Source organism: Aulonocara sp. 'chitande type north' Nkhata Bay, linkage group LG1 (assembly GCF_057382095.1).
Source record: "Aulonocara sp. 'chitande type north' Nkhata Bay isolate Kocher_YH1m ecotype deep benthic linkage group LG1, A_spYH_male_GT1.1, whole genome shotgun sequence".
Taxonomy (NCBI): Eukaryota; Metazoa; Chordata; class Actinopteri; order Cichliformes; family Cichlidae; genus Aulonocara; species Aulonocara sp. 'chitande type north' Nkhata Bay.
In genome coordinates this window covers 35,999,130-36,023,098 of record NC_141344.1, presented here as the reverse complement: position 1 = coordinate 36,023,098, position 23,969 = coordinate 35,999,130, and the positions used below count along the sequence as shown (strand labels likewise).

At 40.7% G+C, this 23,969-nt stretch overlaps 2 protein-coding genes across 3 annotated transcripts in view; both read right to left on the bottom strand.

Moving 5' to 3' along the window:
• The window catches only part of lsp1b (lymphocyte specific protein 1 b), a 59,435-nt gene that overhangs the window by 9,919 nt on the left and 25,547 nt on the right, over window positions 1–23,969 (bottom strand). Inside the window, exons 7-14 of one of the 2 annotated variants that reach the window (XM_086294442.1) lie at window positions 8,600–8,623; window positions 8,178–8,219; window positions 7,287–7,318; window positions 6,987–7,071; window positions 2,693–2,833; window positions 2,401–2,499; window positions 896–979; window positions 707–812 (exon numbers count right to left, since the gene is read on the bottom strand). In XM_086294442.1, coding sequence (XP_086150568.1) covers window positions 707–812; window positions 896–979; window positions 2,401–2,499; window positions 2,693–2,833; window positions 6,987–7,071; window positions 7,287–7,318; window positions 8,178–8,219; window positions 8,600–8,623 — 613 coding nt within the window. The remainder of the gene's footprint in view (window positions 1–706; window positions 813–895; window positions 980–2,400; window positions 2,500–2,692; window positions 2,834–6,986; window positions 7,072–7,286; window positions 7,319–8,177; window positions 8,220–8,599; window positions 8,624–23,969) is intronic. The other variant, XM_086294443.1, reaches the window with a different exon arrangement.
• LOC147339449 (uncharacterized) lies at window positions 8,635–15,014 on the bottom strand. The gene has a single exon (XM_086294444.1). It carries the CDS (start codon window positions 14,530–14,532, stop codon window positions 13,342–13,344), a length of 1,191 nt encoding a protein of 396 aa, XP_086150570.1. The 5' UTR covers window positions 14,533–15,014; the 3' UTR covers window positions 8,635–13,341.

Here is a 23,969-nt window from a genome sequence, read left to right as displayed (position 1 = left end):
TTGAGAGAATGAAAGGATTTTAGGGTTAGCGTGGTTAGCTCGTTAGCGCGGTTAGCTCATTAGCATGTTTAGCTCGTTAACACGTTGACGCCGTCCAGCCCCACGCATGGGGCGATGCGCAGTAACTCGTTAACGGAGATTTGCCGTGTCCGTCTTGTCGCTGCCTGCACGTGAAGCGATGGGGGAGGAGGGGGAGTTGTCTTCAGTGAAGGCGAGGCGGAGTAACGTTGCGTAGAGACAAAAGTGGACGAAAGAGAGGCAAACTTGCGGCTCCACAACTATAATTATAACGTAACATAGACTATATCGATATAAAGGATATTGTCACATCTTATATCTCGTATAAAAATATATCGATATGTTTTAAAAACTCGATATATCGCCCAGCTCTATTATGACTCTATAAGAATATTTAATCACTTTTTCCCTGATCAGCTATCTCTCGATTATTGTGTGTTTTATCGAGCTCTTCATCATTTTCTATTTTGTATTTTATTGAGCTCCTTTTCTTTCTCCTTTTTGCTTGTTTTATTTTTATTTATTTTTATTTTTAACTTTTCCAAGCTATTTGCTGTTTCATAAAATTGTACTGAGCTGGGTCATTTTTGACATTCTGGCTGCTACGACATGACAAGTGTCCAACATTTTCCATTACAATAGTGCATCGTATCTAATGTTAGCATTACTAGTTAAAGGATTCTCTCACCTGACTGGCAGTTTATGTCCTCACTGCATCCGCTGTCAACAGAAACCTTCTCATACTTGCCGTGACCTGTCACCACAAATTTATATCTTTTGCCAGTGGAGCTCTCCTGCAATTCAGTCGATAAAAGAATATTGATCAAGACAAACATTTAAAAGTTTCTGTTCCGCTATCCTCCGTGTGAGCGTGTACCTTTCCTTCTTTCCCAGACGATAACGTGTCTCCAAGGCTCTCCCATAAATTTTTCTTGTTTAAAACACCACCAGGGTTGATTTCCTGAAAACAGGAACAGTAAACAAACCACACTTTGGTATCTCTGTCTGAAAGAGCAACATGTAAAAGCTGCTGATGTTGCCATGAGGGGGCAGACTTTCACTGCCTAGCCTGCAAACCTGAGGCTGATTTACACCAGACAGAAGAGAAAGTGGGAAGCGAAAACTTCAAGTAGAAAAGAACAGAGAATGATGTGGACTGAAAGACTTTAAAGAATAAGAAATAGTAAGAAATTTAGAGAATAGAGGAAAAGCTGAAACTGTATGAAACTGACAATAATAATAAAAATAAAAATAAATAATGATAGGAACGGAATCATAGCTAATTTTAGAGATTTTTGTGAATCTGACAATAAATAAATAAGAACAACAACAAAAAAGACATTTTAAGGTCACAGGATGACGAAAAATCTTAAAAATGGGCTTTTTAAATTATATTGGCATGAAAGACTGCCATGTGGGAATAGCTGAGCACTCTTAATGTCAAGCACTATCAATGTAGAAAAAACAACAATGTGCATAGCAAAGCCTGGCAGTGAAAGCAGATGACACACACATGAAGAGCGGGGCAAAGTTTGATTTGCTCTTTTACCAAATACTCATGACATCATTCCCTTGCAGATGGCAGAATTCAACATTGCTTCTGAAATCAAACTTTTCTTCTTTTAAGGTTCACTATTTTGTACTTTATTTTGTATTCACTTTAAGGATTCACATTATATGAATCTTATTTATTTACTGATTTAGAGAGGTCTGAAGTCTGAGCTTTTGGTTTTATTTATACAAACTACACTGACCTCATGATACTTTGGGTATGTTTAAGTTGAGCATCCACTGCTATAGCAGTATATACAATGACAAAAAATATGAAATATGAAAAAATATGAGCAATGGGGTACCCTTTAAACAAAAGCTGATAGCAGCTGACACCGTGAACAGTGTGATACTTAAAGAGTGTGTTATAAGCAAGAAAATATTCATGTTCAGAGAAACATCCATTAAAGCAGAAGAAGTAGTTTTGTGTAAAAAGCACTAACCACTAGCTTGTTGAATAAGAAGTTTTTCTTTTTGCTGTGTGTGTGGGTTTTTTGTTTTTTTTTAACTGTGACAAAATCTGAACAAAAACATGCTCTTAGAACCATAGAAATCTTCCTGGGAGGATTAATAAACATGGAAGCAGAGGACATCATCCTGACATCCTGGTAAATGTTGACTTTTGAGCCACCCAAACCGACCGTATGAACAGCATGCATTAAAATCATAAATTAAACTTTTGGTTTTGTATATTTTTAAAGTAGTTGTTGCCTTTCCATTTTTGGTTGGAAAAAGACATAAAGACTGGGCAAAATACCTGTTTAAAAACTGATGTAATCAATTTAATGTAATTCATGTAGAAATAATAATAATAATAATGATATGACTTACGGCTGGTTTGGAGGGGGAGCTAGATCTGCTTCCGTCTTCACTTCCTTTCACCCACTGGTTGATGAGATCAGCAACACCCACTTTTAGAGCATCTGCGTCCTGAGAGGAAAGTGAGAAACATCATGTATTACAGTAATATCAAAATCATTCCCCTAGGAAATCTTCCCTCCTGTTTTCTGTTTAAAATATATTATTTTGGAAATTATTGGAAACATAAAGGAACAACACCCCCCCCCCCCCCCCCCCCCCCCACACACACACACACACACACACAAGTTATGTTTCCATAAACCTTAGATGCTGTGATCGAGGTGGCATTTTGGTTCCAGGCGTCTCCGGCCTCAAACAGGTTCTTCTTGGATGCAACTGGTTCAGTGGGAGCAGTGAGATCAGTCACTGTCTGGCAGCCTGATCTGCCTTCCTTTGAGGAGAGCTGAGAAAAATAAGATGACAGAAAGAAAAGTAGAAAGGTTTAGGTCAGTTCTGAGAATCTAGTGAGAGAGTCACTGTGTGAGCGAGTAAAGGAGTGCTAGTTTGTAAAGCAACCAAATATTAGTGGAATTTTTTTTGCCTTCATTGTGAAACGATGATACTCTACACATACACAAAAATGAAAACTCATTTGCACAACAGACCAATTTCTTCTACAACACGGGACTCACGACGGGGGACATGGACCCGTACAAAGCGTGCGGAGGGTGGTGAAAGAGGCGAAGCAGCGCTACGGGAGGAAACTAGAGTCACAACTCCAACAGAGTGACTCTAGGAGCCTGTGGCGGGGACTAAGGACAATAACCGACTATAAAGCACCAACAACCGGTATGACGAACGCGGCCGTGACTCTGGCAGACGAGCTGAACACTTTCTATGCTCGCTTCGAGGCTGCAGCTAAGGACTCCAACAATGCTAGTGCTAGCGGCGCTAACGGCTGCAGACAGGAAGATACTGCCAGCACCGGAAACGTGCTCGTCATCTCCAAGCATGAAGTAAGGAGAGCCTTCAAAAGAGTGAACACCAGGAAAGCAGCAGGACCAGACGGCATCCCAGGTCGTATCCTAAGAGACTGCGCATACCAGCTAGCTCCTGTGTTCACTGAGATATTCAACATCTCTTTATCTCAGTCGGCGATCCCCACATGCTTCAAAGAGTCCATCATTGTTCCTGTCCCGAAGAAACCCCACCCTGCTCCTCTCAATGACTATCGCCCTGTAGCCCTCACCTCAGTAGTGATGAAGTGCTTTGAACGCCTGGTCAGAGACTTCATCATTTCTTCACTACCAGACACACTGGACCCACTACAGTTCGCTTACCGTCCAAATCGTTCCACAGACGATGCCATCTCTCATCTCCTCCAAACATCACTCACTCACTTGGACACTAGAAGGGGTAATTATGTTAAAATGCTCTTCATAGACTACAGCTCTGCATTTAACACCATAATTCCCTCCACACTCACCACCAAGCTGGAGCATCTGGGACTCAGCTCATCTATGTGTCAGTGGATCTCCAACTTCCTAACTGGCAGACCACAGGCAGTAAGGATGGGCTCAGCCTCCACCACTCTCAGCACTGGAGCCCCCCAGGGGTGTGTTCTGAGCCCCCTGCTGTACTCTTTGTACACATGACTGTGTGGCCACTACCAGCTCCACCACCATCATCAAGTTTGCTGACGACACCGTCGTGGTGGGCCTGATCTCTGATAACAACGAGACAGCCTACCTGAAGGAGATTAGGAATCTGGAGAACTGGTGCCAGAGGAACAACCTCCTTCTAAACGTCAGTAAGACAAAGGAGCTGATAGTGGACTTCAGCACTAAGCAGGAGAGGAACTACCAGACCCCCGTCATCAACGAGTGCCCAGTGGAGAGAGTGGACAGCTTCAAATACCTCGGAGTTCACATCACGCAGGACCTGTCATGGTCCTGTCACATCAACACCGTGGTGAAAAAGGCCCGACAGCATCTCTACCACCTCAGACGCTTGAGAGACTTCCAACTGCCCTCCAAGGTGCTCAGGAACTTTTACTCGTGCACCATAGAGAGCATCCTGACGAGAAACATCTTAACCTGGTTCGGGAACAGCACCATGCAGGACAGACGAGCTCTACAGAGGGTTGTGCGGTCAGCTGAGCGCACCATCCGCTCCGAGCTCCCTGACTCAATCTACAGCAGGCGGTGCTGGACCAAGGCCAGGAAGATTGTGAAGGACCTCAGCCATCCCAACAACAGACTGTTCTCTCTGTTGAGGTCAGGAAAGCGATTCCGCTCCCTGAAGACCAACACAGAGAGACTGAGGAGGAGCTTCTTCCCGCAGGCGATACGGTCTCTCAATCACACCACCACACAGTACTGACCCACACATATAGTTCTTACACACACACTGGACATTCTGGACATTGTTTTCACTTCATCACTTAAATCACTTGTACAGCTGCTGTTATTGTGTATATATTTATTTATATTTCTTCATACATTCTTATATAGTTCTATATTGTGTATTTTGTTGTACAGTTATTTTATACAGTTATTTTATATATTTTATCTTATTCTTTCCCAGTTAAATTTACCCTTCATTCTAATTTGTGTTGTACAGTTATTTCATTTTTAACCTTAATTTATATTTTATTCCTTCCTAGTTAAATTTACCCTTTTTAATTTTTCATATTTATTTCCTATCTTATTCATAGCCTTTTCCTTTTTTGTTTTCTTTAGGTCACGAGCAGTTGTCCAAGCATTTCACTACATATTGTACTGTGTATGACTGTGTACATGACAAATAAAATTTGAATTCTTGATTTTACATCCTTCACTTTAATACTTTACCTATTATTGCTATATATATATATATATATATATATATCCATAGGTCCCTCATCCTATTCATGTAGCCCCTTCCGCCGGGGTTGCGTAGTAGCATTCCAACAACGCCCTGTTTTCGTCTCTTGCCCACCGATGCCTTCTTGTTCCAGTAGCCCACTTTTCGTCAGGGTGCCCTGGTTCCTCAACACCTGACGCGGACCTTGTTGATCCGGGAGACGTCCGAGCCGGCATGCCTTCATATTTATTTGTCTCGCTCATGTCTGCGGTAGGCTCGCTTAGCATAGGGGGTCTAGCCTTAGGACCCTTACTGGATACAGACGCCCCAGGCAGGAATCGAACTTGCGATCCTCTGTTCCAAAGGCGTGTAGTCTAACCACTACGCTATCCAGCTGCTCCTACGCTATCCAGCTGCTCCGAGCTAAGATCCTGTGGGACTTCCAGATACAGACGGACAAAATGGTGGTGGCTAACCAACCGGACATAGTGGTGGTAGACAAACAGAAGAAGACGGCCGTAGTGATCGATGTAGCGGTTCCGAATGACAGCAATATCAGGAAGAAGGAACACGAGAAGCTGGAGAAATACCAAGGGCTCAGAGAAGAGCTGGAGAGGATGTGGAGGGTGAAGGTAACGGTGGTCCCCGTGGTAATCGGAGCACTAGGTGCGGTGACTCCCAAGATAGGCGAGTGGCTCCAGCAGATCCCGGGAACAACATCGGAGATCTCTGTCCAGAAGAGCGCAGTCCTGGGAACAGCTAAGATACTGCGCAGGACCCTCAAGCTCCCAGGCCTCTGGTAGAGGACCCGAGCTTGAAGGATAAACCGCCCGCAGGGGCGTGCTGGGTGTTTTTTTTTTTTTTTTTTTTTTTTTTTATATATATAGCAATAATGATGTGTGATTCACAAGACAATGTAAACCAGTTTATTTAAAAAATGTTTTTAATGCAATAATTGTTGCCAGTCACAGGCAAATTGAATAGATGTAACTGTTTTTTCTCCACTTTCTTTATGTTTTATTAAACACCATCACCTTTTCGTTAATTTTAGAATTCTTTTTATTTGGATAAATACCCAGAAACACTTTTTCCCTGTGATCAATGATAGCCGTATTTTCAAACGAGCCAAGACCACACCATCTTTTTCACACTCAGGTTAAAATATGTTTATTTTAACAAAGACCTCACAATGTTAAAAAGAAGAACAAGGAAGAACTGCATTTTTACAGGAAGAAACCTCCAGCAGAAGGAAGGAGGATCAGGGAGGGAGGGAGGGATCCTCAGGGAGGATCAACCAACCGCTGCTACTAAAAAAAAAATTATAGCAGTCTAAAGCAGCGGTCCCCAACCTTTTTTGCGCCGCGGACCAGTTTATGCCCGACAATATTTTCACGGACCGGCCTTTAAGATGTCGCGGATAAATACATCAAAATAAATCTAGTACCGGTACCAAAAAAAGAAGATTTATTCATAACACACCTGAAAAGACCCAGGAAAACTGAGTTAACGATAAAAGCGATAACAAAATAACCTGAAAACCGATAAAAACCCTGAAAACCATACATTTCACACCTGAGGCTCAACTCTCGCGGCCCGGTACCAAACGACTCACGGACCGGTACCGGTCCGAGGCCCGGGGGTTGGGAACCGCTGGTCTAAAGTATCCTCTGAGATTTCAAGTGATTAGTCTGCGGAATCTGTTAATGATTACAAAAAATTATCCCACGAATATCCTCTTACTGGTTGAGAAGAAAAACACTCTGCAGTTTTACCTCCAGGGCGTGTGTATATTGTTCCAGTCTCTTGTCGATCTTGGAAACAGGAAGAGGTGGCAGTGTCTTCTTTATGTTGCTGGTGCTTTAGAAGAATGCATAAACAAGTGAATCAGTCATGGCAAAAGTGTAATTCTGTCTGATTTTAGCATGTGGTACAAACTCTTTATGTCCTTCCAGAGGAAAGTTTGGTGTTTCTACGTGTAAATGGTGATGGACATCATATCACACTGAAAGAAAGCTTCCTGCACGTGTTAGATTTTGATCATTCTTGTGTGTGCTTTTTATTGGTAGGCCTACCTTCTCCTCAGAGACTCTGTTCGCTCTGTGATCTGAGGAATGGAAATTTTCTGTTTATTAATTTGCATTTCGCAGATCAACAATTTAAACAGGAGTAAAAAACCAAACAAAAAGGAGACACAAAAACTTCAATGTTCTTTCACAAAGGAAATCAGCTGTCAAATAATATTCTACTAACAATTACATAATTCCTGTCTTCATGACAGTCCAAAACATTACTCTGATAAATTCTCTGTCTTCCTTCTCAAGTCCTCATCTCAGGTCCATACAACAAAGATAGTAAATGTTCCCTCTTCAACCAGGTTCAGTTTAACAGGATAAACCTTGATCCTATAATGTTTCTAATAAGAGTTGTTCAATACTTGACCTGTTAGACCTTTTGCAAAACACTGCAGGCAATTTGTTATCAGAAAACAAAGGTGTTTTATGCCTTGTTTTTACCCTCTGATAGAAATCCTTAACTTTCTGAGGCCAAAGTCATCTTTAACAACTCCCAAACCCAACCCTAACTTTAACCCTAGCCCTAGCCTTATATGTCATTTTTGTTTTTATTGAATTGTTTTTCCAAGTCTTGACTATCAGGGAACAAGGATTATTCTAATTGACACGCATGACTCCTATTTACATTTGTTTAGAAAAACGTCTCTTTTGACATTCTTCAAAATATCGGGTTAGTCATATGTCATGACTTCAGGGGGTTAAGTTACCTAATACTTTTATTACCGAGACAGATTTCACTTTGCAGCTGTAGGTTTTTCCTCTTGTAGCAGGTCAAATTATCAGTAGTTTTGCAGTCTTTCTAATAGCAGTGCTGCCAGATTCGGGGTGTATCAGGGTGTGTTTGCTTGAGTTTGCTTGAGAGTAGGTCTGCTGTTTTTCATCCTGACTCACCTTGAATTTACCATCTGCTGTGATGCGGCTGCTCACTTCATCCTGTAAAGAGACAGAGTAAGCTGAGACACAAATTCCTATAGAAGTCAGTGACACTGCACCAAAAGACACTGCAAAATAAAAAAATATATATCTCTGTGGTTCAGAGTTCATTTTACCCTTTCCCTGTTCTGAACTTTTTAACATCCATCAGGTCACCAAACCACTGAGGGTTAATGTTAGGGTGGTATAAACTTCAAATTTCAAAGAGGTTTTTTTAACCAACAATAACAGGTTTTCTCACCATTTAAAAATCCTACCAATAAAACTGTGTCATGCAGTTCATGGCTGCTCTTTAATCAGTGCAATCAAACCTTAAGTTTGACAAATGACTCTCTTCCATTGCTGCACAATAGGTCAGCTGACACATGCAGGTTACTTACTGGGTAAAACTGTATGAGGAGTTTCTTTTGGGACATCAGGAGGCATTAAAGAGACAATGGGTTTAGACATGATTAATACAATGTAACATAATAATATGAGGTGCCATAAGGAACATTATTACTGAAACGCTCTCTCACACACAACTGAAACGCTCTCACACACACTACTGAAAAACCAAGGCATTTCACTTGAACAGGAAGGTGTTTCAGTTAAACAGGAAGGCATTTCAGTTAAAAAGGAAGGCATTTAAGTTGAACAAGAAGTCATTTCAGTTAAACAGGAAGGCGTTTCAGTTAAACAGGAAGTTGTTTCTTGACAAGGAAACTGAAAAAAGTGGTAGATTTCAAACAAACCACTACACAGATGTCTACTCAGCAACCTGCTAGTAGCCTAAGAGAAGCAGCTGCATTACTTAATATATAAGCCTCAGCATAAGTCAAAATTTTGAATAGCAGACACGCATTATCCTGGTTAATTTTTTTTGGCATATGTGCTTTTTGTCTTTTTTAGCAAAGAAAAAAATATCTTAAAATTATTAATAAAACCAGGGAGAGAAGGCTTAGTGTTCCTCCATTTAGCACAATGGATATGATATTTACTCAAAAGTATGATGATGTTAATGATGTCTGAGACACCCAATGCTAGATGATCCATGTAAAAAATTTATGATGTAATTCAAATAGTGGCACGTCATTAATATTTAGGGAAATCCAATTTTTTAAGTTGCACCAAATGCATTGTGTGATAGGGCATAGAAAAAAAAGATGTTCTAGGGTTTCATTTTCATCAGTACAAAAAGAACACTGATCCACCTCAAAGCCAAATCTCTTTTTTTTTGAAATTCTGCCACAGGATTAATTTTGTTTATTACTTTAAAGTGTGTTTCTTTAACTTTAGGTATAGGCTATTTCATAAATTTTTAGTAGGCTTTATCCAGTGTATATGAAATAACTAAATTAGAACCATGCAATGTAACCATTCTGTTGTAACTATGAAATATTTTGTCTTTGAAGAAACTACTAATAAATTTATTATTGCATTTTTATCAAACAGCTGACATTGCCCTAGCAATAAATTTGGGAGCACTGATGAGAAATTATTGTATATTATAACATTTTTAATCAAATGAAGCAGAGGCAGTGGGACCAGTTCACACAATTTGTTATATTCTCTTTGAGAACAGTTTAGACAATATTTTTCTGAAAAGTCTGTGTAACTTAGAATGACACCGTTATCATCCAACAAATCTGTTATGAATATAAGCTTGTTTAAACCAGTCGCTCTCGAAAATTGATTTTTGATTAAGTGTTATTACCCTATGATTTCATAAGGTTTAATTATGGGGAGAAGTTGTGGGTATAACTCATTATCTCAGATTTTAACCATTTAATTCTAAGGGTGCCAACCATAAATTCTAATTCTGGAGTTTTGATACCACCTTTATTGTATTCCTTCACAAGCTGAGATTTTCAATGTAAAGGGTTTTATTCCTCCACAAAAATTCGAAAATAACTGTGTTAGCCTTATTAATGCTTTTAGAGGAGATATATAGAGAATGACAAGGATAAATCAATTTGGAGATGCCTTCAGCTTTAGATAGGATGTTTCTGCCAAAAATAGTGAGGTCTCTGGTTAACCAATGGCTAAGTGATTTCTTCATCTCCATGATACAGTTAGAAATATTAGTGTCTTCTCTGCTAATTGTTTTTTTTTTTTTTTTTTTTTAGATATTATCTACGGAAGCGTAGAGCTGCCACCCAGGCAAAAGAAAAATACAAGTGTATCACGTTATAACGTGAAAAGTTTATTGTTCTAACAAGATACTTTTCCTGTTTGTACAATATACTTTTCACGTTTGAACAACATAATATCACGTTATTACAATATACATAATTATCACGTTCGTACAATATAAATATCATATTGTACGAACGTGATAATTATATTGTTTGAACAATAACGTTTTCACGTTATAACATATATTTTATTGGTCGAGCATGATATATTGCCGTAAAGATACGGAAGTGTAAAACATAGTGAAGTGGGTGACAGTGCAGATCAGAGTGCGAGAAAATGGCTCGTTTATTGGAATTAATTAAGTTCTATTTTATGCTTGGATTGAGGCATGGGGAGATTTTGCTGTTATTGAGCAGTTTGGACAGTATTGTGATAAGCATGCGGACACTTAGAAGAAACCTAAAACACATGGGACTGTACAGGAGAAAGAATGAGTCCGATCCGATTGAGGTGGCACGATTTCTTATTGATCAACTGGAGGGACATGGGAGGCTCCATGGATACAAACTACACCACCTGAACTGCATTCAGGCAGGTTATGTTGTCACGCAGAGTACTGTGAGACATTTACTGAAATATCTTGACCCTTACGGTGTTGAGCAACGACGCAGAAATCGCCTAATGCGACGCACGCATGTAAATCCTGGACCAAATTTTATGTGGCATGTTGACTCCTATGACAAACTGAAGCCTTTTGGAATCTGTATAAATGGAGCTATTGATGGCTTTTCGAGAGTTATGATTTGGCTTCATGCCTATTCAACAAACAATGATCCCAAAGTCATTGCTGGATATTTCATAGCAGAAGTTGAAAAGAGGATGGGAACACCTGCTAGGATTCGCTCTGATTTGGGAACAGAAAATGTCATAATGGCTGAGATGCAACGATTCTTGCGCTGAACTATGGATCCGAACGTCAGAAACTGTTTTATTACTGGATCCAGCAATCACAATCAGCGTATTGAAGGCTGGTGGGCCTTTCTGAGACGACATCATGCTCAGCACTGGATAAATCGTCTCCAGGAACTAAAAGACCATGACTGCTTTTCTGGATGTTTTTTGGACAAGCAGCTCATATTGTTTACGTGCCTGAATGTCATCGAGGTATGTAACCATGTTTATATTCTTTTAATGAGTCATTGTGTGTGTGTGTGTGTGTGTGTGTGTGTGTGTATGTGTGTGTGTGTGTGTGTGTGCGTGTGTTAGAGAGAAAGAGAGACACGGAGAGAGAATAAAAAGTTTGCTTTAACACCCACGCACCATCCCTATTATCACTCCGTTCAGGATATGAAAAAAATGCATATTTCACTGGCCAGAAACATAAAATCGCACTGTCTAAAACAATTCACGTTTAATAATTACTTAAAATTTTCCACAGTATCACGTGTCTACCACTGTTATTCTTGTTGTTGAGTATTTTTGATAAACTCTGTTTTTCCGACTGCTTTTGATTGATTGATTGATTGATCGTACTTTATTCATCCAAGGGAAATTGGGTTAAGGCTGCCAGCCGTGCCAGCGTGTTCTTTTACTGATATGAGATTTTTAAATTTTTAATATTTAATAGGAAGAGCTGCAGCAAGTTGCACATATGTGGAACACCCACATAATACGCAGAAGCAGAAATGCAGTTGCTCCAAGTGGACGTCCGATTCTCATGTACACCATCCCTCATCTCTTTGGAGGACAGGATCATCTGAAAGAGGTTTCTCGGGAGGCAGTGGATGCTTGTAAGAAAGAATGTCAACAGAGAGGAGGACCTTATACCTGTGATGAAACCGTTTTCAGCTTGTGTTGCCTTATAATGTCAGAGAACTTCTTACTTCCACCAAGCACAGCAGATGAATCCATTGAACTGTATTTCTTCCTGAGAGCCTATATACTGAAGGACTTATAAACCTAAATATAATTGGGCTTTGGGAGTTTTTACGCATATATTTTTGGGTACAATGTTTTATTTGTGCAATAAACAATAGAAAAGACATTCATTATTATTTTGTTTGGATTTTCGGTTCAAGATAGTAGCAAGCAAGCATGTCTAAATATATTTAACCAAATCTGCGTACTCCAACCTTTTGGCATTTCCAATTATTTTTTAACTGAATTTCTATTATATCTGATTTCTGTTTTAAGACTGTCGAAAAAACATTTTTTAAACTGCTGATCCTATACATTATTATTCATGAAATATTGTTTTCAATTTTACTGAACACATTGTGCAACTGCTATTCATCCACGAACAGTTTCTTGTAAACTGGTAAATGTACAAATTCTGCATTATGTAATAATTAACAAACAGTGTTAGATGTTAACCTCCCTTTTATTTGTGTTCAAGGAGAAGAAAACACGGACTCTTGATAAACACTACAAAACTTAACTTATGTGCCAATTTTCTGTCTTTTATTCCAGTCAACTATTGCATCAAACACATTGCCTTCCTATTGCCTATGTTCTAAACAAATGACTGGTGGAAAGGTAAAAAAAATATACTTGAAATTAATTAATATTAAGTCTTTTGAATTATTACTAAACAAAACATCCCCTCTATAGCAGACATTTTGTATCCTACAAAACTGCACCACAGACCTGTGGAAAAGGACCTTGACACATGATAAGAACTAATAATAAACATAGTTCACCTCTTGCTGCTAACCATATGAACTTATTAAACATAATTAGTTAACATTTAAACTAGTAAAACTTTTAAGTATGAAAACTTAAACTGAAATTTACATTTTTCATGGTGGAAACAAATTGATGTTGTCCACAATTTTTGAAAATAAATTCAAATATGAAATAAAACACTTCCCTGAAATTTAAGCTCTTTCTTTTTTTATACAATGATGTGTTCCCTGTTTGTGGGTTTAACAAACTTTAGAGCTTCATAGCCAGTCATTGTTAGTGCAAACCTTTCATTCTTTGGTTTAAACATGATGGACTTTAATCAAGCTATGCTGAACTCATAAGAGCTTTTAGCAGCCAAAACATTGTCCAGTTCATTTCGTAGTTCTGGGTAGGACGTGTATGTCCATGGTAGTTCCAGAAGAGGGCCACATGTGTGTGCCACAGGTCGTCGTGCCAGTCCATCCACAGGCGTGAACAGTACCTCAACCTTGTCAACACAGATGACATCTGACCCAGTAAGAAACCTGAACATCCTTCTGAGCCCTGTATCGTCAAGTCCTCTGATGTACTGGTGCAGAAATCTGAAGCTCTGCTTCTCTGCTTGAGTGGTGGGAGAGACAGTAAGCAACTTCAAAAGCTTTCTCGTTGTTGGCTTTTTATCCTCATACATTTGTAGGGCATCTTGTGGGCTTTGAAAAGCTTCTTTTAGGAAGTAGCTTGCAACTAAGGACATTTTCTCTGCGGCATATGCTGGTTTTTGGATTAATTGTTTGTGTGCGACTTTCAGAAGAAGGCCTTTTAAGTTCTCTTTGGTTGGAAGCACTGATACATCCAGGCGATCCATGAGATCCAGCACTTCATCCCTGTCTTCATCTGTAAGATCTTCTTTTAGTGCCCTTGTTATCAGATCCCTATCTGATTGACTTAGGTAAAAGAGAAGACTTTCAAACAGCAGATCATCTGATACTTGATTCTCACCGAAGATGAGTGCCACTGTGAAAACAGGAGCAAGGCGACAAGGGAAATATCCATGGTCTTGAAATCCCTTCAGTAAAATTCTACCCATGGATTTCCACTCTTCTTCCTGCCATTTCGGAGACAGTGATGGCACTCTGAACTCCTCTCCTTCAGCTGTGTTGTCCACAAACTCTGACCAAAATGCAGCATACACATCTCTTGATATGCCATCTGCATCAGCTCCTTTTTCATCAATGTAGGTGTATTTTAGAGGGTGTATGAGGAGTGCTGGATCTTTGAACTGGCTGATCATCTCCTCCAGAATAGTAATCCTGTGAAGTTTGATGGTAACACAGACAACATCATATGATCCTGCAGAGCTTATTGCTTCATTGCTTATAGATGTATCTGGACTACTGACTGCTGTGTTTGTTGGAGGAAGTGTAATGGATGTGATGACCAGATCATCTTCCTCAAACTGCAGGAATGGTTCATCTATTACAGTGTCATCAAGTTGACAAGGCAGAGGCTCTCCAAGGTAGGGTCCAATCATTACCTCAGATGTGTCTAATAATACATCTTCATCAGCATTCCTAGATTCTGATGATGAGATCACAACAGTGTGAGAAGCTTCTTAATCTCCTTGATGTGAGTCAGTCAGTTGTGTAACATTGTTTACATGTGTTTTCCCTCTATCATAAACTTCTTCATCATCTTCATCATTGGAAAATCTTCTTGTGCACAAGTAAAATTTCAACATTCCCATTTTAAGTGCTGAATAGAGTTCTCCAACTGTGACATCTTCATCAAATACGGCCTCTTCCTGATAGTCTAATATGTCATGACTGAACACCTCCCATCTTCCAAATTTGCTTTTTCCACTTGGAAAGAAAAGATCTTTTGCATACTGTAATATGTCAGCTTTTTTGGAGTCTTTGGGCACATCAAAGGTCCTTGTTCCTCCTCCTCTGTGCTTTCTCACTTGCTTACCTTCATGGATCCACCCTAACTCAATTTTTCGAGTCTTTTTCTCAGCTCATTTGTTGTTTTTTGCATATGTTCTTTTTCTCTTAGAAACAAATGCCTCCTCATGATCAGATTTCTTCTCATTTTCATTGATTCCCATCTTTTCCTTCAATTTTTCGAGCAATGAGTTTTTTCTTGATTCCTTAGTACTTGCACCACTGTTTTCCAAGCAGAACCGTCTGGCAGCTATCCGGTCACCATATGTTGGGATGTAACAAGACAGGGTCTTGTCATCCATGAAATCAATCACTGTGGCATCAATCTGTAATAACAGAGATATTTATTACTATACAGAAGTACAAGGTATGCCTGCTGCCACACCACATGAGGTACCTCACTAAAAAAATGTATGTACATTTCACATGTGTTTTGATAATTGTCTGTTATTATTTTAGTGGCAGCCATCAATATTTAGCATTTATTCTTTTCCTCTCTCTATGCCAGCAACATTAATGAGATTCTCTAACATGTTATTAATAGAAATATTACAGTATATACAACGCCCACCTTTGAAAAAGTAAATTAGTATTCACGTATCTTTCAGTTGCACAGAGCACAAAGGGTTGAACTCAGTGTTTTTTTTTAAATTGAAGCCAAATATCAATATAAACACAGTTTAATTCATTTGTTTTTAGATAAACAAGGAAACATTGTGCATCACATAATATAGCGATATATTTAAGAAACCTGGAATCTGCATACGGGTTAAGTAGTAACATGTGGTCATACAACGACCCAGTTTTATACAGCGGGTTAATTTGTTTTACATTCTCCATTCCATATTAAAGATCCACACCAATGCAGCCTACCGTTACGTCCTTACGCAGTCAAAGCGAGAGAAGCGAAAACCGCTGTGGTTGTTAACTAAGCAATATGTCACATTTTTAGACGCTGTAACTTCGTAAAAAGCGAGTTTTACAAGTTTCCCCCTCAAGAGAGCACTTACGTGTTCTTGTAGCATTCGTAAGAGACAGTCCTCAGGTACACCACGATTCCAAAGAAATCTCAGAAGTGGGCTATCAGTGTTTGTGTCCATGTTGAAAGCAGGGCATTCAAAGTTAAGTGCCAGTTCTGAAGAGCGTGAGCTCTCCACAACTACCATGGATTTGGGTTTCCGAATGCAACACGTTTTACGTTCTTACAATAAAAAATGTTATTGTAATGGTATTTTTTTTAACGTTTGTACAATATATGATCACATTCGTACAATATGATATTTATATTGTACGAATGTGATAATTATATTGTACGAACGTGATAATTATGTATATTGTAATAACGTGATATTATGTTGTTCAAACGTGAAAAATATATTGTACAAACAGGAAAAGTATCTTGTTAGAACAATAAACTTTTCACGTTATAACGTGATACACTTGTATTTTTCTTTTGCCTGGGTGGCAGCTCTACGCTTCCATAATTATCAGCACTATATATTTAACTTTAGATTCAACTCTAACCAAAGCTATTGAGGAGTCAGAGCTTGTATGAATCGGTAGTAGTTCACATTTTTTGATACTGAGAGATAAACGAGATGCTTTAGAAAAAATTTAGTTTTCTCTACCACGTATTTATCTTTCAAAAAAATAGATGTATCATCTGCGAAGTGACTTATTTTGAAGTCTTTATTAAAAATTGATATTCCTTGTATGTCTTTAGAATTTTTGATTAATAGTGTTAACAACTGTATATATACCAATATAAAAAGCTTAGGGGAAATAGGACATACTTGCCGAATTCCCTGTTGCACCTTGAATCCATTCCTGGATTCAAGGAAGCTAAAATATTGTTAAGTAATGCGGCTGCTTCACTTAGGCTACAAGCACAGCCATCCCCAACCCCCAGGTCCTGGACCAGTACCGGTCTGTGAGTCGTTTGGTACCAGGTCGCAAGAGTTGAGGCTTGAGTTTTATGGTTTTCAGGGTATTTATAGTTTTTTTTTTAATTTTTTATATCGTTTATATTGTTAACTCGGTTTCCCTGGGTCTTTTCCCGTGTGTTATGAATAAATCTTCTTTTTTTGGTAGCGGTACTGGTTTTATTTTATTGTATTTATCCAAGACAACTTAAAGGCCGGTCCGTGAAATTATTGTCGGCCATAAATGATACGTGGCGCAAAAAAGGTTGGGGACCGCTGTATTAGCAGGACGCTGAGTAGACATCCTTGTAGTGTTTTGAAATATATCGCTTTTTCCATCAGTTTCCTTGTCAGGAAACAACTTCCTGTTCAGCGGAAATGCCTCTGGTTTCAGTGGAGTGTGTGAGTACCTTTCAGTAGTGTGTGTGAGAGCGTTTCAGTAGTGTGTGTGAGAGCATTTCAGTTGTGTGTGTGAGAGCTAAAAATTTCAATAGTGTGTGCGAGAGCGTTTCAGTAGTGTGTGAGAGGTAAAATTTCAGTAGTGTGTGTGAGAGCGTTTCAGTAGTGTGTGTGTGAGAGCGTTTCAGTAGTGTGTGTGAGGTAAAATTTCAGTAGTGTGTGTGAGAGCGTTTCAGTAGTGTGTGTGAGAGGTAAAATTTCAGTAGTGTGTGTGAGAGCGTTTCAGTAATAATGTCCCTTACGGCACCTCATACAATAAGACTTTATCATCAGAAGTTCATTACATTATATCTGAGCAATTTAACATCATCATAGGTAAAAAGTGCTGGGTGCAACTGAAGCTGACCCAGACCGATCCACGTGGTACACACCTGCTTCATTGTTAAAAAATGAAGAAGGAACTAGTCCATCTCAGATGAGTTGCAACATCCTCAAACAGAACCAAGGGAATTTTACAAGAAATTTAATTTTTGAAGGAAACACTTATAAAATCTGTAAAGTAATCAAAATTCACTTGCACATAACATATCACATGAAAACTTTGCATTGAACTTTAGCTTTAGTTGTTTTCTGTATTCTGATTGAACAATATGTCAATGCAGGAACAGTACAATCAATGTTCCCTCTAATTTTCCATGTGTCTGAGTGAACACCAGGGCTGGACTGGGACAAAAAATCGGCCCGGGCATTTTGACTAGAGACCGGCCCACCAGAGGAAAAACCATAAAGCCTTTGAATGAAAACAAATGCTGTTGTCACAGTGATGTACACTGTCTTGTTGGTATATATGTATCAGTCTAATACATCATCCTCCCTATTCTGGTATTCTAAACAGTACCCGAAAGTAGACTGCTTGGTCGAGTTAACCTCCTGAACTATCTACAACCCATGGTGAAAACCTGAAATTAAGACTGAGAAGACTAGAGGGGAGACATGATCATTACTGATTACTGATGACAGATTTAGATATATTTTCATAAACCATTCATTTGCCACATCAATAAACAGCATGGCAGGGCAAAACATTTTTTCTAACATGGCAACCTTTAAAAAGCGATAGGAGATAGAAAGACAGGTGAGAAAGAATAAAACTTAATTGACTTTTTGATGGCATTTTACACACAGTACTGGTACAGTATCTAGAAAATGTGGGTAAATACTGGCATCATATCACTTGGCATCATCACTTGGCTACTTCTGAAGAAATTATGATGGGACCCTAAAAAAAATTACTATGTACCATAATGGATTTCTATACATTTTACATTAGATGAAAACGTTTGTTGTAAGATTGTAAGATTGTAAGATTCAGATTATTATTTTTTTAAAGCGAGACATATACGTATATGTAATCTGATTACTTTTTTCAAGTAACGAGTAAAGTAAAGTTTCTTAACAACTTGCCATATCATTTTTTGATTGGTCGACATGGTACTTTTTTCGACCAATAGGAAAGGGTGGGGGTGTTTTTGGTTTTGTTTTTGCTCACAGGCGGAGAGTGCTTTCGAGCGTTTTTTCTTATAGAACGTTTCTTCCCGCAGTAAATATAAACAACGATAGTATTCAGGAAGAAAACCAAACATTGCACATATTTTTTAATCATAACTCTGGTTTAATGTGGCCTATCAACACAATTTAAAAACTGGTATAAAGTCCACACTTTTTCCGTCAATTGTTCCGTCTGTCCTGCTCACATCTCCAATGGTTGTACACGTTGTCATTAACGTGGCTTCACTCCACATCAGCCACGCCGCTTTGCTAGCTAAAACACCGGTGTCGGCACATAAGGACGCTGTCATAGCCTGCCGACGACGTGGATTAGCTGCGTATATACGAATGTGAATCCCATTATTGGCTGGACTATGGGATAAGGTGGCATCGTTCTAATCCCATACGGGAGCAGCCAGTCACTTACTTGTGGTGTAATCTATATTGGTGAATATCATGCGCCACTAGGCGGCAGTACTTACCCTTCTAGACAGGAAGGATGCTATGTGATGGATATAGAGTGAGCTGGAATAAACATGGTGGGATTCCACGTTATCGCCTAAACGAGGAGTTTTATTAAAAGAGCCCAACACAACATGGTGTCAGAAGTGCACTCGCTCTAGGCGGCGAAGAGAGACAGTGGAAAAAATAACCGTCAGCTTGGCGAACGGCTAGTGACGAAAATGACGGAGCAAGCAGCAGCGTTACCGGCGACTCCTGGCCCGGTTACGGCAGCTCCACGAGCGGCTACTTTCACCATCAAGCCACCGGAACCGTTCGACTTCGCAAAGCCCCAAGAATGGGAGAAGTGGATCAGACGTTTAGAGCGTTTCAGAATGGCAAGTAATCTGAATGGTTCAACTGATGCTAACCAAGTGAACACATTAGTATACTGCATGGGAGACGAGGCTGACGACGTGCTAAGGGGACTAGACCTAACAGACGGGCAGCGCCAGCAGTACGATGCGGTCAGAAACGCATTTGACAGACATTTTGTCCCCAGAAAGAATGTGATTTATGAAAGAGCAAAGTTTAATAAGCGAGTACAACAGCCAGCGGAAACAGTTGACTCCTTCATAACAGCTCTATATGCTCTCGCCGAAAACTGTGAATATGGTGAACTCCACGATGAACTTTTGAGGGATAGGCTCGTTGTGGGTCTTAAAGATTCATCACTGTCGGAGAGAATGCAGCTCAACAAAGATTTGACGCTAACCAAAGCTATCACAATGGCGAGACAATCTGAGGAAATAAAAAGACAGCAAACTGACCTCAGAGGCGACAGCAGCACAGGCAAAACAGCCATGGATGCCGTGCATGTCAGAAAGTCACAGCCCAATAAATTCAGAAGCAGAGAGCAAACGCAGTTCAAGCCACGAAAACCACAAATAACAAAACGAGAATAAAACGTGTTTTAAATGTGGAAAAACACAGATGCACCCAGCAGCACAGTGCCCAGCTAAAAATGCAGAATGCCACAACTGCGGGAAACGTGGACACTACGGGAGAGTTTGTAGGTCTACAGCTGTGCATGTGGTGGCAGACTGTGCAGATGGACTCCTCCTAGGTGAACTGGATTCAGGAGAAGACCCGTGGCTTGCTAACATCTGCGTGAGAGGCAAAAGCATGACCTTCAAATTAGACTCGGGGGCAGATGTCACAGCTATCTCAGAAGAGACATTCAAAGACATTAAGCAGCCAAATGAGCATCTGCAAAAAGCTGAAAAGCCACTGTATGGACCAGGAGGTGCAGCACTGACCATGCTTGGGTCCACAAAGGAGGACATTTCCTACAGTGACAGGAGCACTGCAGAGACAATCTATGTAGTCAGAAATCTGCGTGTAGCTCTCTTAAGCAGGACAGCTTCTGTGAGACTGAAATTAATTGCCCGAATGGACAATGTTGACCTTGAGACAGTGAAGAAAGCGTACCCGAAGCTATGGGATGGGCTCGGGCTTGTTCAAAAACCGTACACGATTAAGCTGAAGCCCGACGCTAAACCTTATTCACTGAAAGTGCCCAGGCGTGTTCCGCTCCCACTACTGGGCAAAGTCAAAGCAGAGCTACAGAGGATGGAACAGTTGGAGGGGCCCACAGACTGGTGTTGCGGCATGGTCGTAGCCCCTAAAAAGGACAAAGAGACAGTCCGCATCTGCGTGGACATGACACCTTTAAATGGGTCGGTGTGCCACGAAAGATATATCCTTCCCTCTTGTCGACCAAACACTAGGCATGCTCACAGGGGCGCAGTATTTCTCCAAGCTCGATGCTAACATGGGCTTTTGGCAAATGCCGCTATCCAAAGAATCTGCTCTCCTCACCATGTTTATTACGCCATTTGGTAGGTACCATTTCAACCGTCTGCCATTTGGTATTTCCAGTGCACCAGAGCATTTCCAAAACATGATGGTGACAGAAGTGGCAGCCGGCCTCGCGGGAGTCGTATGCCACATGGACGACATCCTGGTCTGGGGATCTACGAGAGAGGAGCACGACATGAGACTCCACGCTGTCCTCGACCGTGCAGAGAAGGCAGGCGTCACCCTGAACATGTCAAAATGTGAGTTTGGCAGATGAGCGGTGAAATTCTTAGGATTCATTGTGTCATCTGAAGGCATGAGTCCCGACCCTGACAAAACTAGCGCGGTGCAGAAGATGAAAGAGCCAAGCACTGTGAGTGAGCTTAGGAGCTTCTTAGGAATGGTGAACCAGCTGGGGAAATTCATCCCAAACCTTTCTGAGAAAGACAAACCACTGAGAGACTTGCTTTCAACTAAAAACATGTGGTACTGGGGGCATGAGCAACAAAACGCCTTTAACAGTTTAAAACAAGAACTGTCATCTGCACCAGTGCTACAGCTCTACAACTCAAACAAACCCCAGAAGATCTCAGCAGATGCCTCTTCATACGGGTTGGGGGCAGTCTTACTACAGAAAGACAATGATGTGTGGTCACCTGTCGCGTATGCCTCGCGATCATTGACAGCCACAGAGCAGCGCTACGCTCAGCTGGAAAAAGAAGCGCTAGCGCTCACCTGGGCCAGCGAAAGATTCAGTGACTTTATTCTAGGGCTACACTTTGAGCTTGAGACCGACCATAAGCCACTAGTGAGCCTACTCGGAGGACAAGCCCTGGATTTGCTTCCACCACGGATACAGAGATTCCGCATGCGCCTGATGAGGTATTCTTACACTATAAGGCACATTCCAGGCAAAAGCCTCACCACAGCCGACACGCTGTCACGGTTGCCGTTGGCAGGCAACGTGATTCCCAGAGACAATGACCTTATGGAGGACACTGATATCTACGTTGACACAGTGCTGGAGGGCCTTCCTACTAGCAGCAAATACCTTTCAGATCTCCGTGAGCAGCTGCAGTCTGACAGCGTCTGTTCGCAAGTCATGAAGTACTGTGCAGAGGGCTGGCCGGACAGGAACCAGCTGCAGGGAGTGGTGAAGCACTACTGGTCTGAAAGAGCAGTTTTGAGTGTACACAATGGACTACTACTGAGAGGTACAAGGTTGGTCATACCTGCAAACATGCGAAACGCAGTTCTGGACAAAATACACGAGGGACACCAAGGAGTAGTCAAGTGTAGAGAACGTGCGTGACAAGCAGTGTGGTGGCCAGGCCTGAGTAACCAGATCGGTGAACTTGTCCTTAAGTGCAGGCTGTGCATTCAGGAGAGAGTTAATGTGAGGGAACCTCTTATGCCCACACGTTTACCTGAGAGGCCATGGCAGAACTTAGGAGCTGATCTGTTCACACTAAAAGACAAAAACTATCTGTTAGTAGTGGATTACTTCTCGAGATATGTCAAGATTGCTCAACTCAGTCCAACTCGTTCAGCCAATGTGATTGTGCATTTAAAGTCAATATTTGCACGCCATGGAATCCCTGAAGTATTGCTCACCGATAATGGGCCACAATTTGCATGTCAAGAAATGAGAGACTTTGCAAAGGACTACTGTTTTGAGCATGTCACCAGTAGTCCCAGATACCCGCAGAGCAACGGCGAAGCGGAGAGAGGCGTCCAGACCGTCAAGAATCTCCTCAAAAAGGCTAGCGATCCATACAAGGCGTTGCTGGCATACAGAACAACAGCACTGGCAAATGGCTACAGCCCGGCTCAACTTCTCATGGGGCGCAGGCTTCGTACTACCTTGCCAATGCTTCCTGAAACCTTACAGTCCTGTCTGCCTGATTTTCAGCAGGTTAGTTGTTCGGAGAGAGAGAAACGGCTGAGACAAACCGAAAGTTTTAACAAGAGACATAGAACGAGAGAACTGGATAAATTGGTGCCAGGACAACCAGTCTGGATCACGGATGCAAGAGCACAGGGCACAGTGACAGCAGTCCACCCGACTCCACGATCGTACGTCATCAGTGGGCCCCAAGGGACAATTAGAAGAAACCGCAGTCATCTTGTGCCGATCCCGCAAACAGAGGCTCAAACCGAAGCCACACAGATCCAAGCTACTCCTACAGAGAAAGTTTCTGAGCCAAGCGCACCCCATACACCAGGTGTGGTTAGAACCCGGTCTGGTAGGGAGGTGATTAAACCCAAAAGACTTGATCTGTGAAGCTGATTGTTTGAAAACGGAAAAGTGTGTTTCAAATGCTGAGTTGTGGTTTTGAGGGTAGCATGTTGAAAAGAAAAAAATGTGTTTATTCTGTTACAGGTTGAAAAGAAAAAAAGTGTTTATTCTGTTACGGGTGGAAAAGAAAAGAGAAAGTGATTATTCTGTTACAGGAGGATAATAGAAAGTGTTTATGACAATACTGACTTTATGTTTCCTGAAATGTTGGGGTATGCCTGTATTGAAAAAAACTATATGCAGTTATGTTTTGTTTGAAGAACAAAAGAATGTACCAGTCTGACTTCAGTAAGGGGGATGTGGTGTAATCTATATTGGTGAATATCATGCGCCACTAGGCGGCAGTACTTACCCTTCTAGACAGGAAGGATGCTATGTGATGGATATAGAGTGAGCTGGAATAAACATGGTGGGGTTCCACATTATTGCCTAAACGAGGAGTTTTATTAAAAGAGCCCAACACAACATTACTGACTAGCACTGCAAAACAGAATTGTTAAAGTTTTAATTTTAATTTCACTTCAGGTTAGATTTTTTTTTTTGTGCGCAGAGACCATGC

What these genes read in the sequence shown, in the direction of transcription:
- LOC147339449 (XM_086294444.1), bottom strand. Translation starts at nt 14,532, where the DNA reads ATGATTGGACCCTACCTTGGAGAGCCTCTGCCTTGTCAACTTGATGAC.